We start from the raw sequence: 17200 nt of genomic DNA on the forward strand, positions 1-17200 counted from the left end.
CGTGTAACCACGCCAGTCCAGGACATTTGAGTCATTTAGCAGACGCTCTTATCCAGAGCAATTTACAGTTAGTGAGTACATACATTTTTCATATTGGCCACCCGTGGGAATCGAACCCACAACCCTGGCGTTGCAAGCGCCATGCTCTACCAACTGAGCTACAGGAGGCTCCACATCCAGTTTCTTCACCAGCGGGATAATCTGAGACCAGCCACCCAGACAGCTGATGAAACTGTGGGTTTGCACAACCAAAGAATTTCTGCACAAACTGTCAGAAACCGTCTCAGGGAAGCTCATCTGCATACTTGTCGTCCTCACCATGGTCTTGACCTGACTGCAGTTCAGCGTCGTAACCGACTTCATTGGGCAAATGCTCACCTTCGATGGCCACTTGCACGCTGGAGAAGTTTGCTCTTCACGGATGAATCCCAGTTTCAACTGTACCGGGCAGATGGCAGACAGCGAGCGGTTTACTGATGTCAACGCTGTGAACAGAGTACCCCATGGTGGGGTGGGGTTATGGCATGGGCAGGCATAAGCCTCAGACAACAAACACAATTGCATTTTATCTAAGGCAATTTGAATGCACAGAGATACTGTGACGAGATCCTGAGGCCCATTGTCGTGCCATTCATCCACCGCCATCACCTCATGTTTCAGCATGATAGTGCACGGCCCCATGTCATCGGATCTGTACACAATTCCTGGAAGCTGAAAATGTCCCAGATCTTCCTTGGCCTGGATACTCAACAGACATGTCACCCATTGAGCATGTTAGGGATTCTCTGGATTGACGTGTACGACAGCGTGTTCCAGTTCCCGGCAATATCCAGCAGAGTATACTTTTTGTTTATGAACGTCAGGGTTGAGGTCAATTCCATTTAAATTCCAGTCAATTCAGGAACTACACTGAAATTCCAATTCCAATTCTCTTAAATGTTTTTCAATGAGGAAAATGTGTAATTTAATCTGGTTTAGTTTCTGAATTGACTGGAATTTAAATGGAATTAACCACAACCCTGATGACCAATGAACAAATAATACATGCTGTATCCCCAAAAAATCACTAGAGGGAAACATTGCCTGGTATGTCTTACCATGAGAATGGACCTATCGTCTTACCTTACGATATGGAATAGCATGATTACAAGAATGTGGGATTCTGTGTACAGCACTTTAAAATGAAAGTGAATGTGATCTCTAAAGCAAACGGGATATTGTTTGAAGAAATTCTATTGGGTATGATGTCCATGGATGCCACACAAGGAAGCAGAGTTGACCTGAAAAATCGAAAGTGAAACTATCTGAGAAACACTGTCAAAACATTGGAGGCAGAACAAGTAGGTTAATTACGAGAGAAAGTATTGGGGATTTATTATTCTCCTAAATTGATGGGATGACTAATTTAGAAAGAATGCAGTCTTGACTGGGCTAATGTAGGCTGTGACACCTGGCAAGGCTGTGATTGATGTGAAGAGCTGTTTTAGGGGGTAAAAATAAGATAAGGATTGTGTCTTCAAATTCTAGACTATACTGGTTCTTTGTGATCTATGAGTCTTCCTTTGACTAGGAATGATGTCTAAGGGAGCTGGCTCTTCTCACTATGATAGGTTGTTATGATAATCTTGTGCCTGGCTGAAGTGTGTAACAAATGGCGCCGAGGAGATGAGAGCAACCCCTGAATCAACGGATTGGCTGAGAAAGTTTAAACCACGCTCAAGTCTTTACTCTAATTGGCCAGCAGAGAAGTGGGAAACTCCCTCTGTCAGAGTATTTGGGTATTGTTTCTGGAACAATGTGTGAGTTCTCTGGAGTGTCCTGCGAGACATCACAGAGAGCCCGTATATACGAAACATCATATTTACCATTGAAGGTTTTTGCATTAATTAAAATAACTAGTATACCTTAGAAGTCGTGTTGACCTCTTTTGTTCCTGATACCAGATTTGAATTGACGCGACTTTGACAATTGGTGACCCCGACGCGGTCTGGTAGAAGGGACTTCGCTGGATACTGTCCGGCCCATTTGGTCAACTCTTTAATCGAACCGTGTGTTTCACAAACTGCCCGGGCTTCTATAAAGGTAAGCAGATACCTGTTGTTAAATAACCAAAGATCTGCAAATTGGCTTTATCCAAATTAATTTTGTGAAACACCTGTCTGATGTAAGTGAACTAAATTATGAAACTAATATGAGTAGATAAGCACAATATTGTGACATGCAAACCTTTGCTAAATGTGATGTTTAAAACCATGGTACCAGAGTGTTGATTCTACCGGCAAGGTCCGCTAAGAGACGGCTAGGTTCAGGAGACAATGCTGACATCTACCGGCTAGGTCCGTAATTGCGACATACGGCTAAGGTTCGGAAGATATAGGGAATAATTGGTTTAAGTAATTGCTATCGGCAAGGTTCGTAACTACGACAGTACGACTAGGTTCGAAGAATTACACCGGCAAGGTCCGTAACTACGAGGATACGGCTAAGGTTCGGGAAATTTTAGATAAATACTAGCGACTGGCAAGGTCCATAACTTCGAGGATATGGCTAGGTTCAGCGGAGTATTTTTTAAAGATAGTAGAAGAGGCTGTGTGCTCAAATAGATTGTGTGTGGAACATGGGTGTCATTTATGACTGTGTGACATTTTGACTGTATGATAGGATTATGACTGTGTATTGTGAGTGAGGGCGATAACTGTGTACTATTTTTGCTGTGTGATAACTGTATACTACGCTTAACTGTGTACCATTTTTGGCTGTGAATAGAAATAATATTTTAAAACAGTAAATAATGAGAATTACAAATAGGAAATAAGGTTTAAATTGTGCAAACGTTAACAAAAGACACCCATAGGAGGTACTATAAAAAGTTAAACAGTGCGAGTGTTGTCGTATGCATGAAAGTGTGAATGATAAACCTGTATACCTTGATAGAAAACAAATTGGGAATCATAAGACGTCTGTGGCTGTCCAAACTGTATAATTTGGGAATAACTGTTGGATTTATGGTTGCTTAAACCATATAACCCGTTAAAAACAATTGGGAACATAAAGCTAAAGTGATGAATTGTGTGACTGAACTAAAACGTTTGAACTGATACATTTGAAATATAACGTTTGGTGTTTGAAATAGCATAATACTGCTTTTGAATAGTTGTGTCGAAACAATTCGGTTTAGTATTTGATTTGAGGTTTGATGTTTGACATAGAATAATACTGGTTTTAGGTGCTTGGTTTGGGCTATTTGGTTTATTATTTGATTTAACGTTTGATGTTTGACCGTGCAAAATACTGGTTAAACAATTAGACCGAAATAATTCGGTTTATAAACGTGCACCAACTTTAACTAATTAGGTGGGAATTATTTGATTTAAATAAATGGACTGGAATACTTTGAGTAACGGCGGAATATTGGAGGCGCGCTGGGACGAGAAGCAGCTCCTCACAGCTCCTCAAAAAGGTAGAGTTGCAAGGGGAGGGGCTGGAGAGAGCGAAAGTGTGGCTTTTGGAGCCATGAAAAGACTGGGAGATGGCTGGGAACGCATGTGGGTTTCTGACGAGAAATTTTCTAAACTTGCTCACCCGACCGTCGTGGGTGAGAAAGTAGATAATGTTTACATTTGCATTTTTGTAATTTGGCAGACGCTCTTGTCTAGAGCGATTTATGGGAGCAATTGGGGTTGAGTGCCTTGCTCGAGGGCACATCGGCAGATTTTTCGCCTGGTCGGCTCGGGGATTGTAACCGGCAACCTCTCGGTTGTTGGCGCGGTGCTATTGGTCACTAAACTGCCAGCCGCCCCATATGAGTTTAAGATTGTGGCGTTGTTGGATAATGTGATGGTGGAATAAACTAAGTAAATGTTGTTTTAGACGTAACGTATAATATAGTACAAAACAAATAGAGGGTTAAATTGAACTAATTATCATGGTAGAGCTAATGTAGTACAGTGAGGGAACTTCATTTTGTGTCAGAGGGTAAAATGAGAAATCATTGTAATATGCTATTGGTGGAAATCTATTTATCATTTCAAGTCACGGAGTAACAATCTGCATTTATGAGTGTAAATTCCACGGCTGATGTGTTGATTGAATGGGTACGATGGAGTATTTGGTTTGGTAATGTTGAATGGACTATTTGTAGCGAGCGTGTTTAGGGGTTAAATAGAAAAACTAACTTATTCAATAGGGAATCAAAGAGAGAGAGTTTTTTGCTGAGGTGAAAGCTACTGCGATTTTCATTTGGTGACGTCACTTGCTCTATGAACTGGGAGTGGTTACTTTGAGAGCATCGCAGATGGTGTGAAGTGACTGGCGATGTCCCTGGTTCGAACTCAGGTAGGGACAGTAGACAAAGCTTTCGCTGTGGGGCTATATACCTAGATTATTATGTGGATTGAGAAATATGAAAGGTTGAATTAGATAGCTTAAATAGAAGTATTCTAGAAAAGTCTATGAAAATATGTTACCAACGATAGCAAGTATTTGTTTTATTAATTAGGGCCTAATCAGAGAGAACAGTTAAATAAATTGAATAGCGAACTGAAATGGGTTAGCGGGAAAAATACAAAATAATTGGACGATTTTAAAACGATAATTTATTTTGGTTAGGATGAAAGTATGCATTGGCTGTTGTGCTGGGGAATAGCGCCAGCCTGTAGTGGGTTATGGATTTGTTACATAAACTTATATTTTAAATTAAAGTGATGGAATAGGCTACAATTATAACATTATCAGAAAAAAGACACAATTTAATGTGAAATAGTTATTACAAGTATTATTGATAGTTATTACAGTTATTATCATTGATCCAGTAATGATATAAGGATAGTAGAGGAAGGCAGGGGATTTAATCTCATTTAGGGAAGTTATATTAGGAAGAAAATACCATTAAATGAGGGAACATTTGATGTAACCGTGATTGTATTGGCTAAAAACTCAAATATGACATTTACAGGGAGGACAGGAACAATAGAAGGGAAGACAGGTTTTCCTAGGGGGTTGAATAAATAATTGATTAATGGATCATTTGAGATGAGATCACATGTAGCAGAGTTAGGGTAATCAATTAAATAATCATTGTATACTCTAGGAATTTTGAGTGGTTTAATGGATTAGTTAGGAGGAATTAGAATGATACAAACAATTATTGATGGGTTAAGACTGGGAATATCTATCATGTTTTGTGTGTACTACCATCTTTAGATTATAACTAGGAGAAAGAGATTAGCTCATCTCAGTTAGGAAGTAGGTCATAAAAGTGAGCTATCAAATTGAGTGAGGCCTGGCTATTTGTGATTGTTGTTTTTTCAAATTGGGTTAAAATGGGTTCACAGAGCCAGAGGCTGTACAGAGAAAGGTGGAGCCCCCATGTTGCCCTAGTGAAAGAACATTCAGAGGAATGGTTAACACTAGGTAAATGGATAAAACAGGGGAAAAACATTACTGACTGGCAGAATACACCAAATGGGGATCAGTATGGCCACTCCACTGGGAGATATAGAAGAAAGTTAAATTGGAGAGCAAAAACCCAGCCCAGTGTCCATCTGGAGATAAGTTTTAACGGATGACAGGAAGAGATTTTCTTAACTCAGGAACAGGAGGCTGAGTTAGAAGCAATTCCGTTCAAATTATGGTCACAAGGATAACAGATGTAGGACTAATTAAGGGGGTAGCTCCAGTACAAGTGATTCCTCGATTCGATAATAGACCATACCAAAAGCAATATACTATGAAACCAGAAGCAATAAAAGGGATAACACCTACATTTGAGCATTTACTTAAGGGAGGGGTGATAATTCCTGGAGATGAGGTACAATGAAACTCTCCAATGTTTCCTGTTAGAAAGGAGGCACCTAGCGCCGACTGGAGGATGGTCATGGACTTGCAGGGGGTTAATAGAAATATCATTGCTGAAATACATTGCTGAACCAATTGAAACCAGAGAACTCCTATTTTACAGTGATAGATTTAGCTAATGCGTTCTTTAGTATCCAAGTTCATCCGGATAGTTAGGGGTGGTTTGGCTTTACTTTTCAGGGAAGGAAATGGACTTAGGCTAGGATGCCTCAAGGCTACTTGGAAAGTCTTACAATCTTAGCCCAGGCTATAACTAAGAATTTGGGAAAGTTTGAACCTAGGGAAGGAAGCAAATGTTAGTTTATATAGATGATATTCTATTGGCTGATCCCACTCAGGATGGATGTAAGAGGGATACAATCCAATTGTTAACCTTCCTGGCAGAACAGGGACACAAAGTGAGCAAAAAGAAACTTCAACTTTGGTAGAGTGAGGTCATTTACCTAGGACACACTATAACACAGGAGGGGCGAATGTTAAATTCATCCAGGAAAACTGCTATATTTGAAGCGCCAAAACCGTTAAAACAAAAAACAAATGATGAGCTTTTTGTTAATGATAAAGTGCTGTAAAGTTTGCGTACTCCATTATGTACTGCATACGGGTAAATTAAGTGATCTTATCTATGGGAAGGCAATGGCAGCCCATGGTAAAATCATTTGGAACTCTAAGGAGGCATACATACATCAGGGATGTTATCCAAATGGTAGAGAGTAACGAGGGATATGACATTGGTAGTGATTTAAAGATGATGAGGTTTTTTGGTGGGCTATTAGATATAACTGGGTTAATCATGAACATAATAAAGATTTTTATTCTTTGTTGCTAGACAGAAGACTTAGGTGACCTAAGAAATAGACTTGTCATGTCCAACAATTAGTCTTCAGGTCAAGCCCGGGAGAGCCTGGGTAGAACAGAGTTTGAACTAAACATGAGTGTTTTTACAAGATAAGAGATTGAATGATTGGATTACTAATTGATTCTGAACTGGATGAAAGTTGAATTTAGCTGCCATAAAAGACAAAGGAAGTGGGAGGAGCAATAAAGAAGCAAAAGATAATCTAAAAAATTAAAGGCATGGCAATTGGATGATAAATTACATAAGGAGGGTTTAGAAAGGTGGTAATATTGACACATGGGCAAATCATGTGTCAAAAAAGGGGGAGTGATAGGATTAAATAATAGTGATAGGATTAAATAATAATGATAGGATTAAATAAAAATAAAAAAAACAACAATAGAAATTGAGAGCTCAACATGTATGTGTGAAGATAGTTTATTAACCACACCCGTATGTCAGAGGTTCTGTGCCCCACAGGTGAACTAAAGGAGAAGGTGACCCACTCTATCACACCAGGAGACTGGGTGTGGAACCAGTCCCTAAAAGAAGAAAAACTGGAAGCAGGCCTGTTGGGAAGGGCCCTATCAAGTCCTATTAGATCCATCTGGGTGCATGTCACACACTGCAAAAAGGTAAACCCAGTTACACCTGATGAACAAACACAGAGTTAGGAGAAAGATCCGATCACCATTAGGGCTCGGGGGTTGGCTCCTTAACGAAGATTCCCTTACCCTGTCTGATCATCCCTGTGTGAGTTTGGTAGAAGGTGAAGTAATGGGTTGGCGTCTGACATGTTCTCAGGGCAAGGGTGGGGATTCACAGGTTTCCTGACGGTAGGTAGCTGTCTGATTGTGGGGGCCATATTCCTAACACACTCAAACCCTTCTGATCAGCCGAAAGTAGTAGTTAACCTAAAACAAGTTGATAGAATAATACCTGAGCACAGTCTATGAAGGCATAGGATACAGCTAGACGTAGGGAAAGGGGAAGATTAGGGACTTTAGGGGAGGACATCACTGTATGTGTGTCGCCGTGTACATCCTGGGACTATGTAGTTGCTCATATCGAGAGCGTGGGGGATATGTAAATCTTCATACACAGTTTGGGGACAGGTGTAGTGTTGTGAGGGTAGGGAATTACCAGAAATGGCAGTGCGACCCATAGAAGGGTAGGTTCTGTCTGAAAGTCTGAAGTACGCAAAAACAGGTTACAGACCTGACAAGTGAGATATCCTCTTCAACTGGGGCACCCTATAGAGTAAACCTCTCTGAGGGAGGTAGTGAGACAGTGCAACCTATAGACCTGAAGAAAGTAGGACAGGTGGAGACGGGGTGTAGGAATCTTGACCGGTGGTTGGAATGGATTTAGTATACGGCAAGAACTATGTCTAAAGAGGACTGTTATGCCTATGGGACAGCCAAACCAAGGTTAACAACTACTCCGTTCCCCTTGACAGGCTTTGACTCTCTGTCAGGTTTATCCTCCATACAAGCCACCTGGGAATGTGGTGAAAGAGTCTTGTAGTAACTTGAACTATTAGTATCCCCCGATAACAAAGTCATTCCGACCTAGGTTGCCTACGTTTGAAGTCTCAGGGGATTCTAATTGTTATTCTAGGACTAGTAAGATAGGATACAGAGTAGGGCATCTTAGCTCTGCTCCTACACAGAGAATATCACAACTGAAAGAGACCATGACTAATCTCTCCTCTTTGTTGCAGCCAGAGGATTGTAGGAACTAAAACCAGGCCCGTGCTGACATCTGATGGTTGTGTGGTGATAACTGATTGTGAACTCACCTACATACGCAAACAATCAAACGTGTCAGAGACTGGTGAGTTGTCACGTAGAAAGTAGGACCTCCTCCCGGGATCCTTTGATGAAAGGATCCTTTGATGGGGTAGGAGTACCTCGAGAGGTTCCAGAACAATTCAAAGCTAGGAATCAGATCGCAGTTGAGTTTGAATCAAGTATTTTTTGGTGGGCAACAATTAATAAAAACGTAGATTGGATAAATTATATTTACTATAACCAGCAAAGATTTATAAACCACACTTGTGATGCAATAAAGGGATTAGATGAGCAGACAGCGGCAACTATCTTAATGACAAGGCAGAATAGAATAGCTTTAGATATGCTTTTGGCTGAGAGGGGCGGAGTTTGTGTTCTGTTTGGATCTATGTGCTGTATTTTCATCCTCAAACAATATAGCACCGGACGGGTCAGTGACAAAAGAGCTTCATGGGAGTAACTACACTGACAAACAAACTGGCTGAGAGATCTGGTATTGAGAGCTCCATAAACGGATGGTTTGATAACATATTTGATAAATGGAAAACTATTGTTGTAACTATTCTGGGTGAAGTTATAGCCTCTATGGGTATACTTGTTCTTTGTGGATGTTGTCTTATTTCCTGTGTCTGAGGTTTGGTGAGAAAGGAGATGGAGAAGGTGATTTCCCACAGATGGTGAGATAAGGCCCAATCCTGGACTCCAACCTAGGAATGGAGGATATGACCTACCAGGCTTGGTGGAGTGACACTAGAGGGTGTCTAAAGGGGGCCAAGATATACTTATCTGTTTGTGTTTTATGTTTTAATAGTCTTATGTTTTGTGTTCTATTAATCCTGTGTTTTATGCTTTATTAATCAAGTTAACCATGTGAATGTTTGTCTTTTCTTATGTGATGATTTGAAGTTCCTTGGTGACTGGTAACAATTTGCAAGTGGGGAGTAGATGGACTGAGGGTTTGAATTTTTTAGTATCATTATGGCCTATTAATAAAAGTGTGATTTTTTGTTTGTATTGTATTATAATGAATGACAATCTGTGTTTTCTTATTTTTTGAATCACACCTTATGAGGTGTGAAAAGGGGGACTATTGGGGATTTATTATTCTCCTAAATTGATGGGATGACTAACTTAGAAAGAATGCAGTCTTGACTGGGCTAATGTAGGCTGTGACACCTGGCAAGGCTGTGATTGATGTGAAGAGCTGTTTTAGGGGGTAAAAATAAGATAAGGATTGTGTCTTCAAATTCTAGACTATACTGGTTCTTTGTGATCTATGAGTCTTCCTTTGACTAGGAATGATGTCTAAGGGAGCTGGCTCTTCTCACTATGATAGGTTGTTATGATAATCTTGTGCCTGGCTGAAGTGTGTAACAAATGGCGCCGAGGAGATGAGAGCAACCCCTGAATCAACGGATTGGCTGAGAAAGTTTAAACCACGCTCAAGTCTTTACTCTAATTGGCCAGCAGAGAAGTGGGAAACTCCCTCTGTCAGAGTATTTGGGTATTGTTTCTGGAACAATGTGTGAGTTCTCTGGAGTGTCCTGCGAGACATCACAGAGAGCCCGTATATACGAAACATCATATTTACCATTGAAGGTTTTTGCATTGATTAAAATAACTAGTATACCTTAGAAGTCGTGTTGACTGTTTCTGTATGATATGTTGGATTAAGGAATAAAGACAGACACCAATGTTCAGTTCAATAGCCTTGTTAAGCCTTCTACAAATGCCTACGCCTGGAGTCTCGGGAACAGTCCAACTAGTCGATTACCTATCAACTAGACTCCGTAACATCATCCTTTTCAATAGAAAGTGCAAACATAACGGCATAACATTGCGTTCTTAACAGTCAAGTCATAACAATTGAAAAGCATGACATTTTCTTTTTACTTCAGCTGTCATCTTCCTTTTTTAAATTTTTGAAATATTTTTTTTTAAATTAACAGACAAGTTAAGTCTCTTGCTTACAGAGTAAGCCTGTCCGGTGGCTTGCACAGCCGACCCACCCGTGAGTAAGTATTGGCTCTGACAGGGGTAGGATTAGGGCCACGAGCTGGAGAGTTTGGTGGGGTAGAAGCTTCACCTTCAGTTGGCTCATGTCTCAATTCTGCACCCCTTACCCTTAGGCCTGGACTGTGATCCAGCTCATCTAAGTGAGTGTATGGCATGTTCTGGTTTGTCTGCTCTGCTACGCGCAGATCCACCCGATTGCGACGATAGAGGGAGCCACCAACATCCACCAGGTAAGAACGTGGTGCAACTCTCTGTAGGCATGTGCCCAGCCTCCAAAGTCCTGTGTGGTCTCCCGGCAGCGGTTTCATCCTTATAGTTTCACCCACCTCCAGCTCTGGTAGGTCTCGAGCAGTCCGGTCGTAGAAGCACTTAGCGAGCTGCTTTCTGTGACGCAGTTTGTCCGTGACGCCAACCATGACGCAGGGCTCAAGTAGCTTGTTAGCTACGGGGATAGTAGTCTTCAGACGTCTGGATAGAAGGCGTTGTGCTGGGCTGCTGTCCATGTTTTCGGTGGGTGTGTTCCTCCACTGTAAGATCGCTTTCCATGGGTCGTTGCTGTCGCGCAAGGCCCTGCTTAACAGGTTTTTTGCAATCTTGACAGCTGATTCTGCCTTGCCATTTGCTTTTGGGTGTCTTGGAGAGGAGGTCACGTGGTCAAACTCCCATTCTGAGGCGAAACGCTTGAACTGTGCAGTGAATTGTGGGCCATTGTCCGTGATTACCTTGTCAGGCTGACCTTGCCTTGCAAACTGCGCCTTGCAGCGCTTTATGACCGTCTCTGCGGACAAGTCAGGGAGCAGTTCAATTTCCCAAAAGTCAGAGTAATGATCAACGAGGAGAAGATAGTCCTTTTGTCTGTGGCTGAATAAGTCCATGCTGATGATTTGCCAGGCCCTTGTGGGCAGTTCGTGTGACATCATGGTTTCCTTTTGCTGTTCATGAGCGTACTCGTTGCATGTGGTACAGTTGCTGACAAAGTCTTTAATTTCTGCTTGCATGTTTGGCCAGTATAATGTTTCACGAGCCTGACGGTAGCATGCGTCACCTCCAACGTGACTGGAGTGTATGCGGGTAAGCATCTCTGGACGTAGTGATTTGGGAATAATGACCTTCTGACCTCTGAACAAGACGCCATTTTGCACACTGATCTCATCTCGAAAGGTCCAGTATTCTCTCACTGTGAAAGGTGTCTCCTCTTTCAGATATGGCCAACCTGCGAGAGCCATGGACTTCAGTGACTGTAGGTGTTCGTCCTTGTCAGTATGTTGCCTGATCTGGGCTAGGCGGTGATCTGTCACGTTTAAGTAGTCTGCCTGATTGATCTGTTGAACATCTTGTTGTTCCTGCTGTAGCGAACAGATGGCCTGCCGCTGATAGGCAGTGCCTCTACCTGTACATTGTGCTGTTGCCCTGCTCAGTGTGTCGCTGATGTACATCTCAGGTCCTGGCTTGTAAATGACCTTCAGGCTGTAGTTTTGCAGAGTCAGGAGCATACTTTGAAGCCTCTTGGGCGCGTTGAGGAGAGGTTTACTGAATATGGCAATGAGTGGTTTGTGGTCAGTTTCAGCGGTGACCAGCTCTCGACCATATAAGTAGTGATGGAATCGCTGGCAGGAGAAGACGATGCTGAGGCACTCTTTCTCAATTTGTGCATAGTTTTGTTCGGTGGGGGTGAGCGCTCTCGAGGCAAACGCAACGGGCTGGCCTTCCTGCATAAGGCAGCATCCAAGTCCCCTTTGGCTAGCGTCGCTCTGGATTGTGACAGGCTTCGTGACGTCGTAGTAGCGCAACACTGGCATGGATGAAGCCAGAGATTTCATCTCCTGCACTGCGGCCTCGTGCTTGGGTAGCCAGTGCCATGGTGTGTCTTTGTCCAGCAACCGGCGCAGAGGCTCACAGACTGCTGATAGGTGTGGCATGAACTTTGCAAGATAGTTTGCAAAGCCGATGAGACGCTGTACTCCTTTTGCATCAGACGGGTTTGGCATGTCGAGGATCGCTTGGACCTTGTCTGGGTCCGGCTTCAGGCCTTTTGCCGAGAGAATGTGGCCATGGAAGTGGACGTCTTTCACCTTGAACTGCAGCTTCTTCAGGCCAAGACGAAGCTTAACTGATCGGCAGCGCTCCATCAGTGCCAGGAGCTTCACATCGTGGTCGCGTTCTGCTTCTTCGTCTGTTTCACCACAGCCTACGATCAGGATATCATCGGCGATGGGTTCAATGCCCTTGAGCCCAGCCAGTAACTCGTGCTGCTTGCGTTGGTATACCTCAGGCGCCACTGAGACACCAAACGGGAGCTTGAGCCAGCGTTTCCGACCCCAGGGGGTCCAGAAGGTAGTCATGAAGCTGCTTTCTTCGTCCAGCTTGCATTGAAGGAATGCATCTCGGGCATCCACCAAGGTGAAAATCCTGGCCTTGGGAAGCTTATAGAGGACATCCTCTAGTGTCGGCATGATGTAGTGGGATCGTTTCAGTGCTTGGTTCAGATGCTTTGGGTCGATGCAGACCCTCAGCTTCTCTGGTTTTTTCACTATGACCATATTGCTGATCCAGTCAGTTGGTTCAGTCACAGATGTCATGTGGCCATCGGCCTCATACTTGTCCAGCTGGGCCTTCACAGCCACTTTCATTGCAATGGGCACATTGCGAGGAGCACACTGGACTGGAGTAATGCTCTCATCCACTTCAAAGTGTACCTCCCCAGGCACTGATTCAACGGGCATGTTGAATACATCGTCATATCTGCTGAGTAGTTGTTCTTTGGACAGGGGTCCATGCTGGACATGATCCACAATGTGCAGGTCATTTGGTACAGTGAACTGCATCAGTCCCAGGCGTTCGCATGTAGAGCCTGAGAGGAGAGGATTTTGACTGGTTTTCACAATCTCGAACTCCAGCTTGTGTTTGCGTCCCCGAATAACACATTCGGTCTCAAAGGTGCCCATAGAGCTCATTAGTTCTCCTGAGTACAGCTTTAGTCTAGTATCGCTGGGAACTAGATGTGTGTCAGGTGCCAGATTGATTTTGTCTTTGTAGCTCATTACGTTGCATGTAGCACCCGAATCCAGTTGACATTGTTGTTGCTTGTTGTGTAATCGTAGTGTCACAAACCATTTCTTCCCTCTTGAGTGTACAGCCCCAATGGATTCATGCATGTACATGTCACTTTCACTGTTCAGCTCTGAACATTGAGTAACATCATCAACACAGTGAATCTTGCCCTCACTCACCCTTCTTTTGCTTTTGAGACACACTTTTGCAAAGTGATTATTAGTTCCACAAGCTCTGCATGGTTTTCCATAGGCCGGGCAGTGCTCTTTGCCACGTGTGTGTGTATTCCCACAGTATTTACATGCTACGGGGCTCTCTGTGTTCACCGTTCGTGGTGAATTACTCTGCCTCGATTGGTTTTGTCTGAATGTCTGCCTAGCAACAGCGTGAACAGTATCAACGTCGGAGCGTGGGGTTTCCGTTTCCATTGCTCTCATTCTCATGTCAGTGACTTCAGCAGTGCGGCACATTTCGATGGCAGTTACTAATGTTAAGCCTCTCTCTCTCAGTAGACGCCGGCGCGTATTCTCATTTGCAATTCCCAGTACTATTTTGTCACGAATCAGTTCATCTTTCAATCCCCCGTATTCACAAGTGGCGGATTTCTCTCTCAAACGGGTTACAAAGTTGTGTACTGACTCACCCTCTTCCTGTTTGCAGCTTCCGAAAACGAACCGCTCGTAAATTACGTTTCTGGCGGGTTTGAAGTAATTCTCCAATGCATCCAATATAGCCTTTGCATCACACTGTTGTCGTGCCGTGAGGGTGAGATTGTGCCGGTAGATATGCCTGCATTCGCTGCCCATTAAACTCCTCAGAGTTGCCGCTTGTACCTCGTTGGGTTTCTCATGTAGACCGGTCGCCAGCGCATAGTCTTCGAATTCATCCCTGAAGTTGTCCCAATTAGTATTCCAGTCCCCTGTGAGAACCATGTGATTTGGTGGCGGAATGTTCGCTGCCATAGCAATGGAATAGGAGATTTCTTTGTCTTCAGTCATGGAGGTAGGTAGTGATGCTAGCTAGCCAGCTAACACGAGTTGATCAGTGTTGTGAGTAGGAAACGGCTTGTGTTCGCATATGGAACGTAACTGCGCCTATACTGTACTTAGCTACAAAAATAACAAACGTGTGTTTTCCGAGCCACTTCTGATACCATGTTTCTGTATGATATGTTGGATTAAGGAATAAAGACAGACACCAATGTTCAGTTCAATAGCCTTGTTAAGCCTTCTACAAATGCCTACGCCTGGAGTCTCGGGAACAGTCCAACTAGTCGATTACCTATCAACTAGACTCCGTAACATTGACCTCTTTTGTTCCTGATACCAGATTTGAATTGACGCGACTTTGACAAAAGGTAGAAACAATGTAAAAAATATTTTAGCAACTTTTCCACAGCCAGTCAGTTGCACCGCATTTGGATCTATAAGGCATAGATTTTAGTTTTTCTATAGTAGTAACTATACAGTACTGCATTTATTGTTGTTACTATCTATATGGATGTTTTGCTTTCTCTCAGTCCTGTCAAATTAACGCTGTACAGCTGGTATGGTGATCAGGGTTGACTTTCATTCAGTTAGTTCAGTAAAAATGAAAAGTCTTCATAATAAATGATGGGAGATTTGAATTAAATTATTCCCTGAAATGACCCCAGCCCTGGTGGTGACTATACAAATAACTCTCTATAGAGGGAGAAGATGGAGTTTAGTTCAGTAAAAAGGAAAAGGTTTGTGCTGTTCAGTGACACCTTGTATACTTTGTATACATTATGATATCATACTTTGTACTCAAATTAGCACACTTAAGGCTTGATTCAATCAGTAGAGAATATATGTGTTGTACTTCACGTTTAAAGATACTTTCTGATTGAGCCGACATATTCAGCGTTTACCGTGAATGCAGTCTCGCAACTGCGGGAACATTGCCTTTGTCAACCGCCCTATAAAGCGGATCTTCAGCGCTACGGATTGAATTAAGCCTTAGTCAATCATCTTTTGGGGGGGAATAAATCATGGAAACATACTTGAGTAAATAATCATTTGAGTTGGGAGATTTTAGAAAAGAAAACCTCTCTATGTCTACATCTTCAATATGTTTTTTCCCCAATAAATATATTATTGCTGTATGTGTACAACACATATAGCCTAACCCGGTACAGCCAGAAGAGGATAGGCCACCCCTCTCTCTGAGCTGGGTTCCTCTCCAGGTTTCTTCCTTGATGGGAGTTTTTCCAAGCCTCTGTGCTCTCACTTCTGCTTCGCTTGCACTTTGGGGTCTAGGCTGGGTTACTGTAAAGCACTTTGTGATAACTACTGATGTATAAAGGTCTTTATAAATACATTTGATTGATTGATATCATCTGTTTACAAATTGGTGTCAACTGTGTGTCCGTTAGCAGAGCCATGCCAGCGAAGTCGGTGCAGTTCAGCGGTTGGGAGGCTGTGGTTGAGAAGCAGAGTGTCCTGAAACCTGGTCAGGCACCGCGGGGCAGACAAGGCTACACCATGTACCATGGAACCCACCGTGACAGAGCCCGAGCCATCATCACAGGGGGGTTCCAACCCTCGGCGGGGGGCACGTTGGGCCCGGGGGTCTACTGCAGCCGGGACATAGCCAAGGCACAGGGCTACCCCAGTGGTTGCCCCTCTGTGGAACACGTGGTACTGCAGCTGAAGGTCCGGGTGGGCCGCGTGAAGAAGATGGATGGGCAGAATGTAGCAATGTGGCACTCGTGGCAACAGAGCGGCTACGATACGGCCTGGCTGCCCTCCACCGTCAATGGGCGTGAGGAGGACTGCGTGAAAGACCCCAAGCGGGTGGCGGTGAACGGCATCGCGCACTGTGGCGACCCAGCCACGAAGCACGCCCTCGAGAAGCTCATCAGTCAGCAGAGACAGGGGGCGGAGTCAAGTGGGCGGGGACACGAGCAGGGGATTGTGGCCGGGTGTAAGCGGTGCAAGAAGCAGACACCGATTGGCCACTCTCTGGAGGTGTGTTGGGGGTGTGGCGCCACAGTATGCCCGTTTATGGACAAACATGTCTGCAAAAAGAGCAGTTGAAAGTGACAGCTTCTAAATACTGGAGACTTTATGATGATGACATTACTGGTTCGTTCGACAATAAAAAAGGTTTGTGTGGAATTAAATTAAGCTTTGTTGGTGACTTCATTATAGGTTTATTTGAAATCGGACGGCTCACTCATTGTCCCCCATGATGAAATCGGAGGGGCGGCAGGAGGAGGGGCGGCAGGTAGCTTAGTGGTTAAGAGCGTTGTGCCAGTAACCGAAAGGTCGCTGGTTCTAATCCCCGAGCCGACTAGGTGAAAAATCTGTTGTTGTGCCCTTGAGCAAGGCACTTAACCCTAATTGCTCCTGTAAGTCGCTCTGGATAAGAGCGTCTGCTAAATGACTAAAATGTAAATGACTATGTATCTGTCTCCGTCCATTCGTACGTACAGTACGTACATTAGTTAGTCACCCGCAAGGAGTCAATGAAATCCATTTGAGAAAAGGCCTAGGGAGAATCTCAATTGGGATTTGCTAAATTCCTCACGTCCTCTCCTCTGTCTTCTCCCCATCGAGGAGAGGAGGCGAGTTGTGGTAACGTGGAAACATGCATGTATGAAATGAGACTCAGGCAAATAACG

The 17200-nt window shown here is 43.5% G+C and overlaps 1 protein-coding gene across 2 annotated transcripts; it reads left to right on the plus strand.

The window, feature by feature from the left end:
- The first annotated feature begins 1092 nt into the window (after nucleotides 1–1092).
- LOC311113619 (uncharacterized protein) lies at nucleotides 1093–16696 on the plus strand. 2 transcript variants are annotated; one of them, XM_084156879.1, is made up of 2 exons: nucleotides 1093–1340; nucleotides 15950–16696. In XM_084156879.1, exon 2 carries the CDS (start codon nucleotides 15957–15959, stop codon nucleotides 16611–16613), a length of 657 nt encoding a protein of 218 aa, XP_084013005.1. In that variant the 5' UTR covers nucleotides 1093–1340; nucleotides 15950–15956; the 3' UTR covers nucleotides 16614–16696. The 2 variants fall into 2 exon arrangements, with proteins under 2 accessions (XP_084013005.1, XP_084013006.1); XM_084156880.1 differs by having other exon boundaries at nucleotides 1121–1340; nucleotides 15953–16696.
- The last annotated feature ends 504 nt before the right edge of the window (nucleotides 16697–17200 follow it).

Source organism: Coregonus lavaretus, assembly GCF_964263955.1.
Source record: "Coregonus lavaretus genome assembly, chromosome: 40".
In the NCBI taxonomy this organism is placed as follows: Eukaryota; Metazoa; Chordata; class Actinopteri; order Salmoniformes; family Salmonidae; genus Coregonus; species Coregonus lavaretus.

Bases quoted from the DNA above. Each gene is read 5' to 3' on its own strand.
- LOC311113619 (XM_084156879.1), top strand. From the start codon at position 15,957: ATGCCAGCGAAGTCGGTGCAGTTCAGCGGTTGGGAGGCTGTGGTTGAG.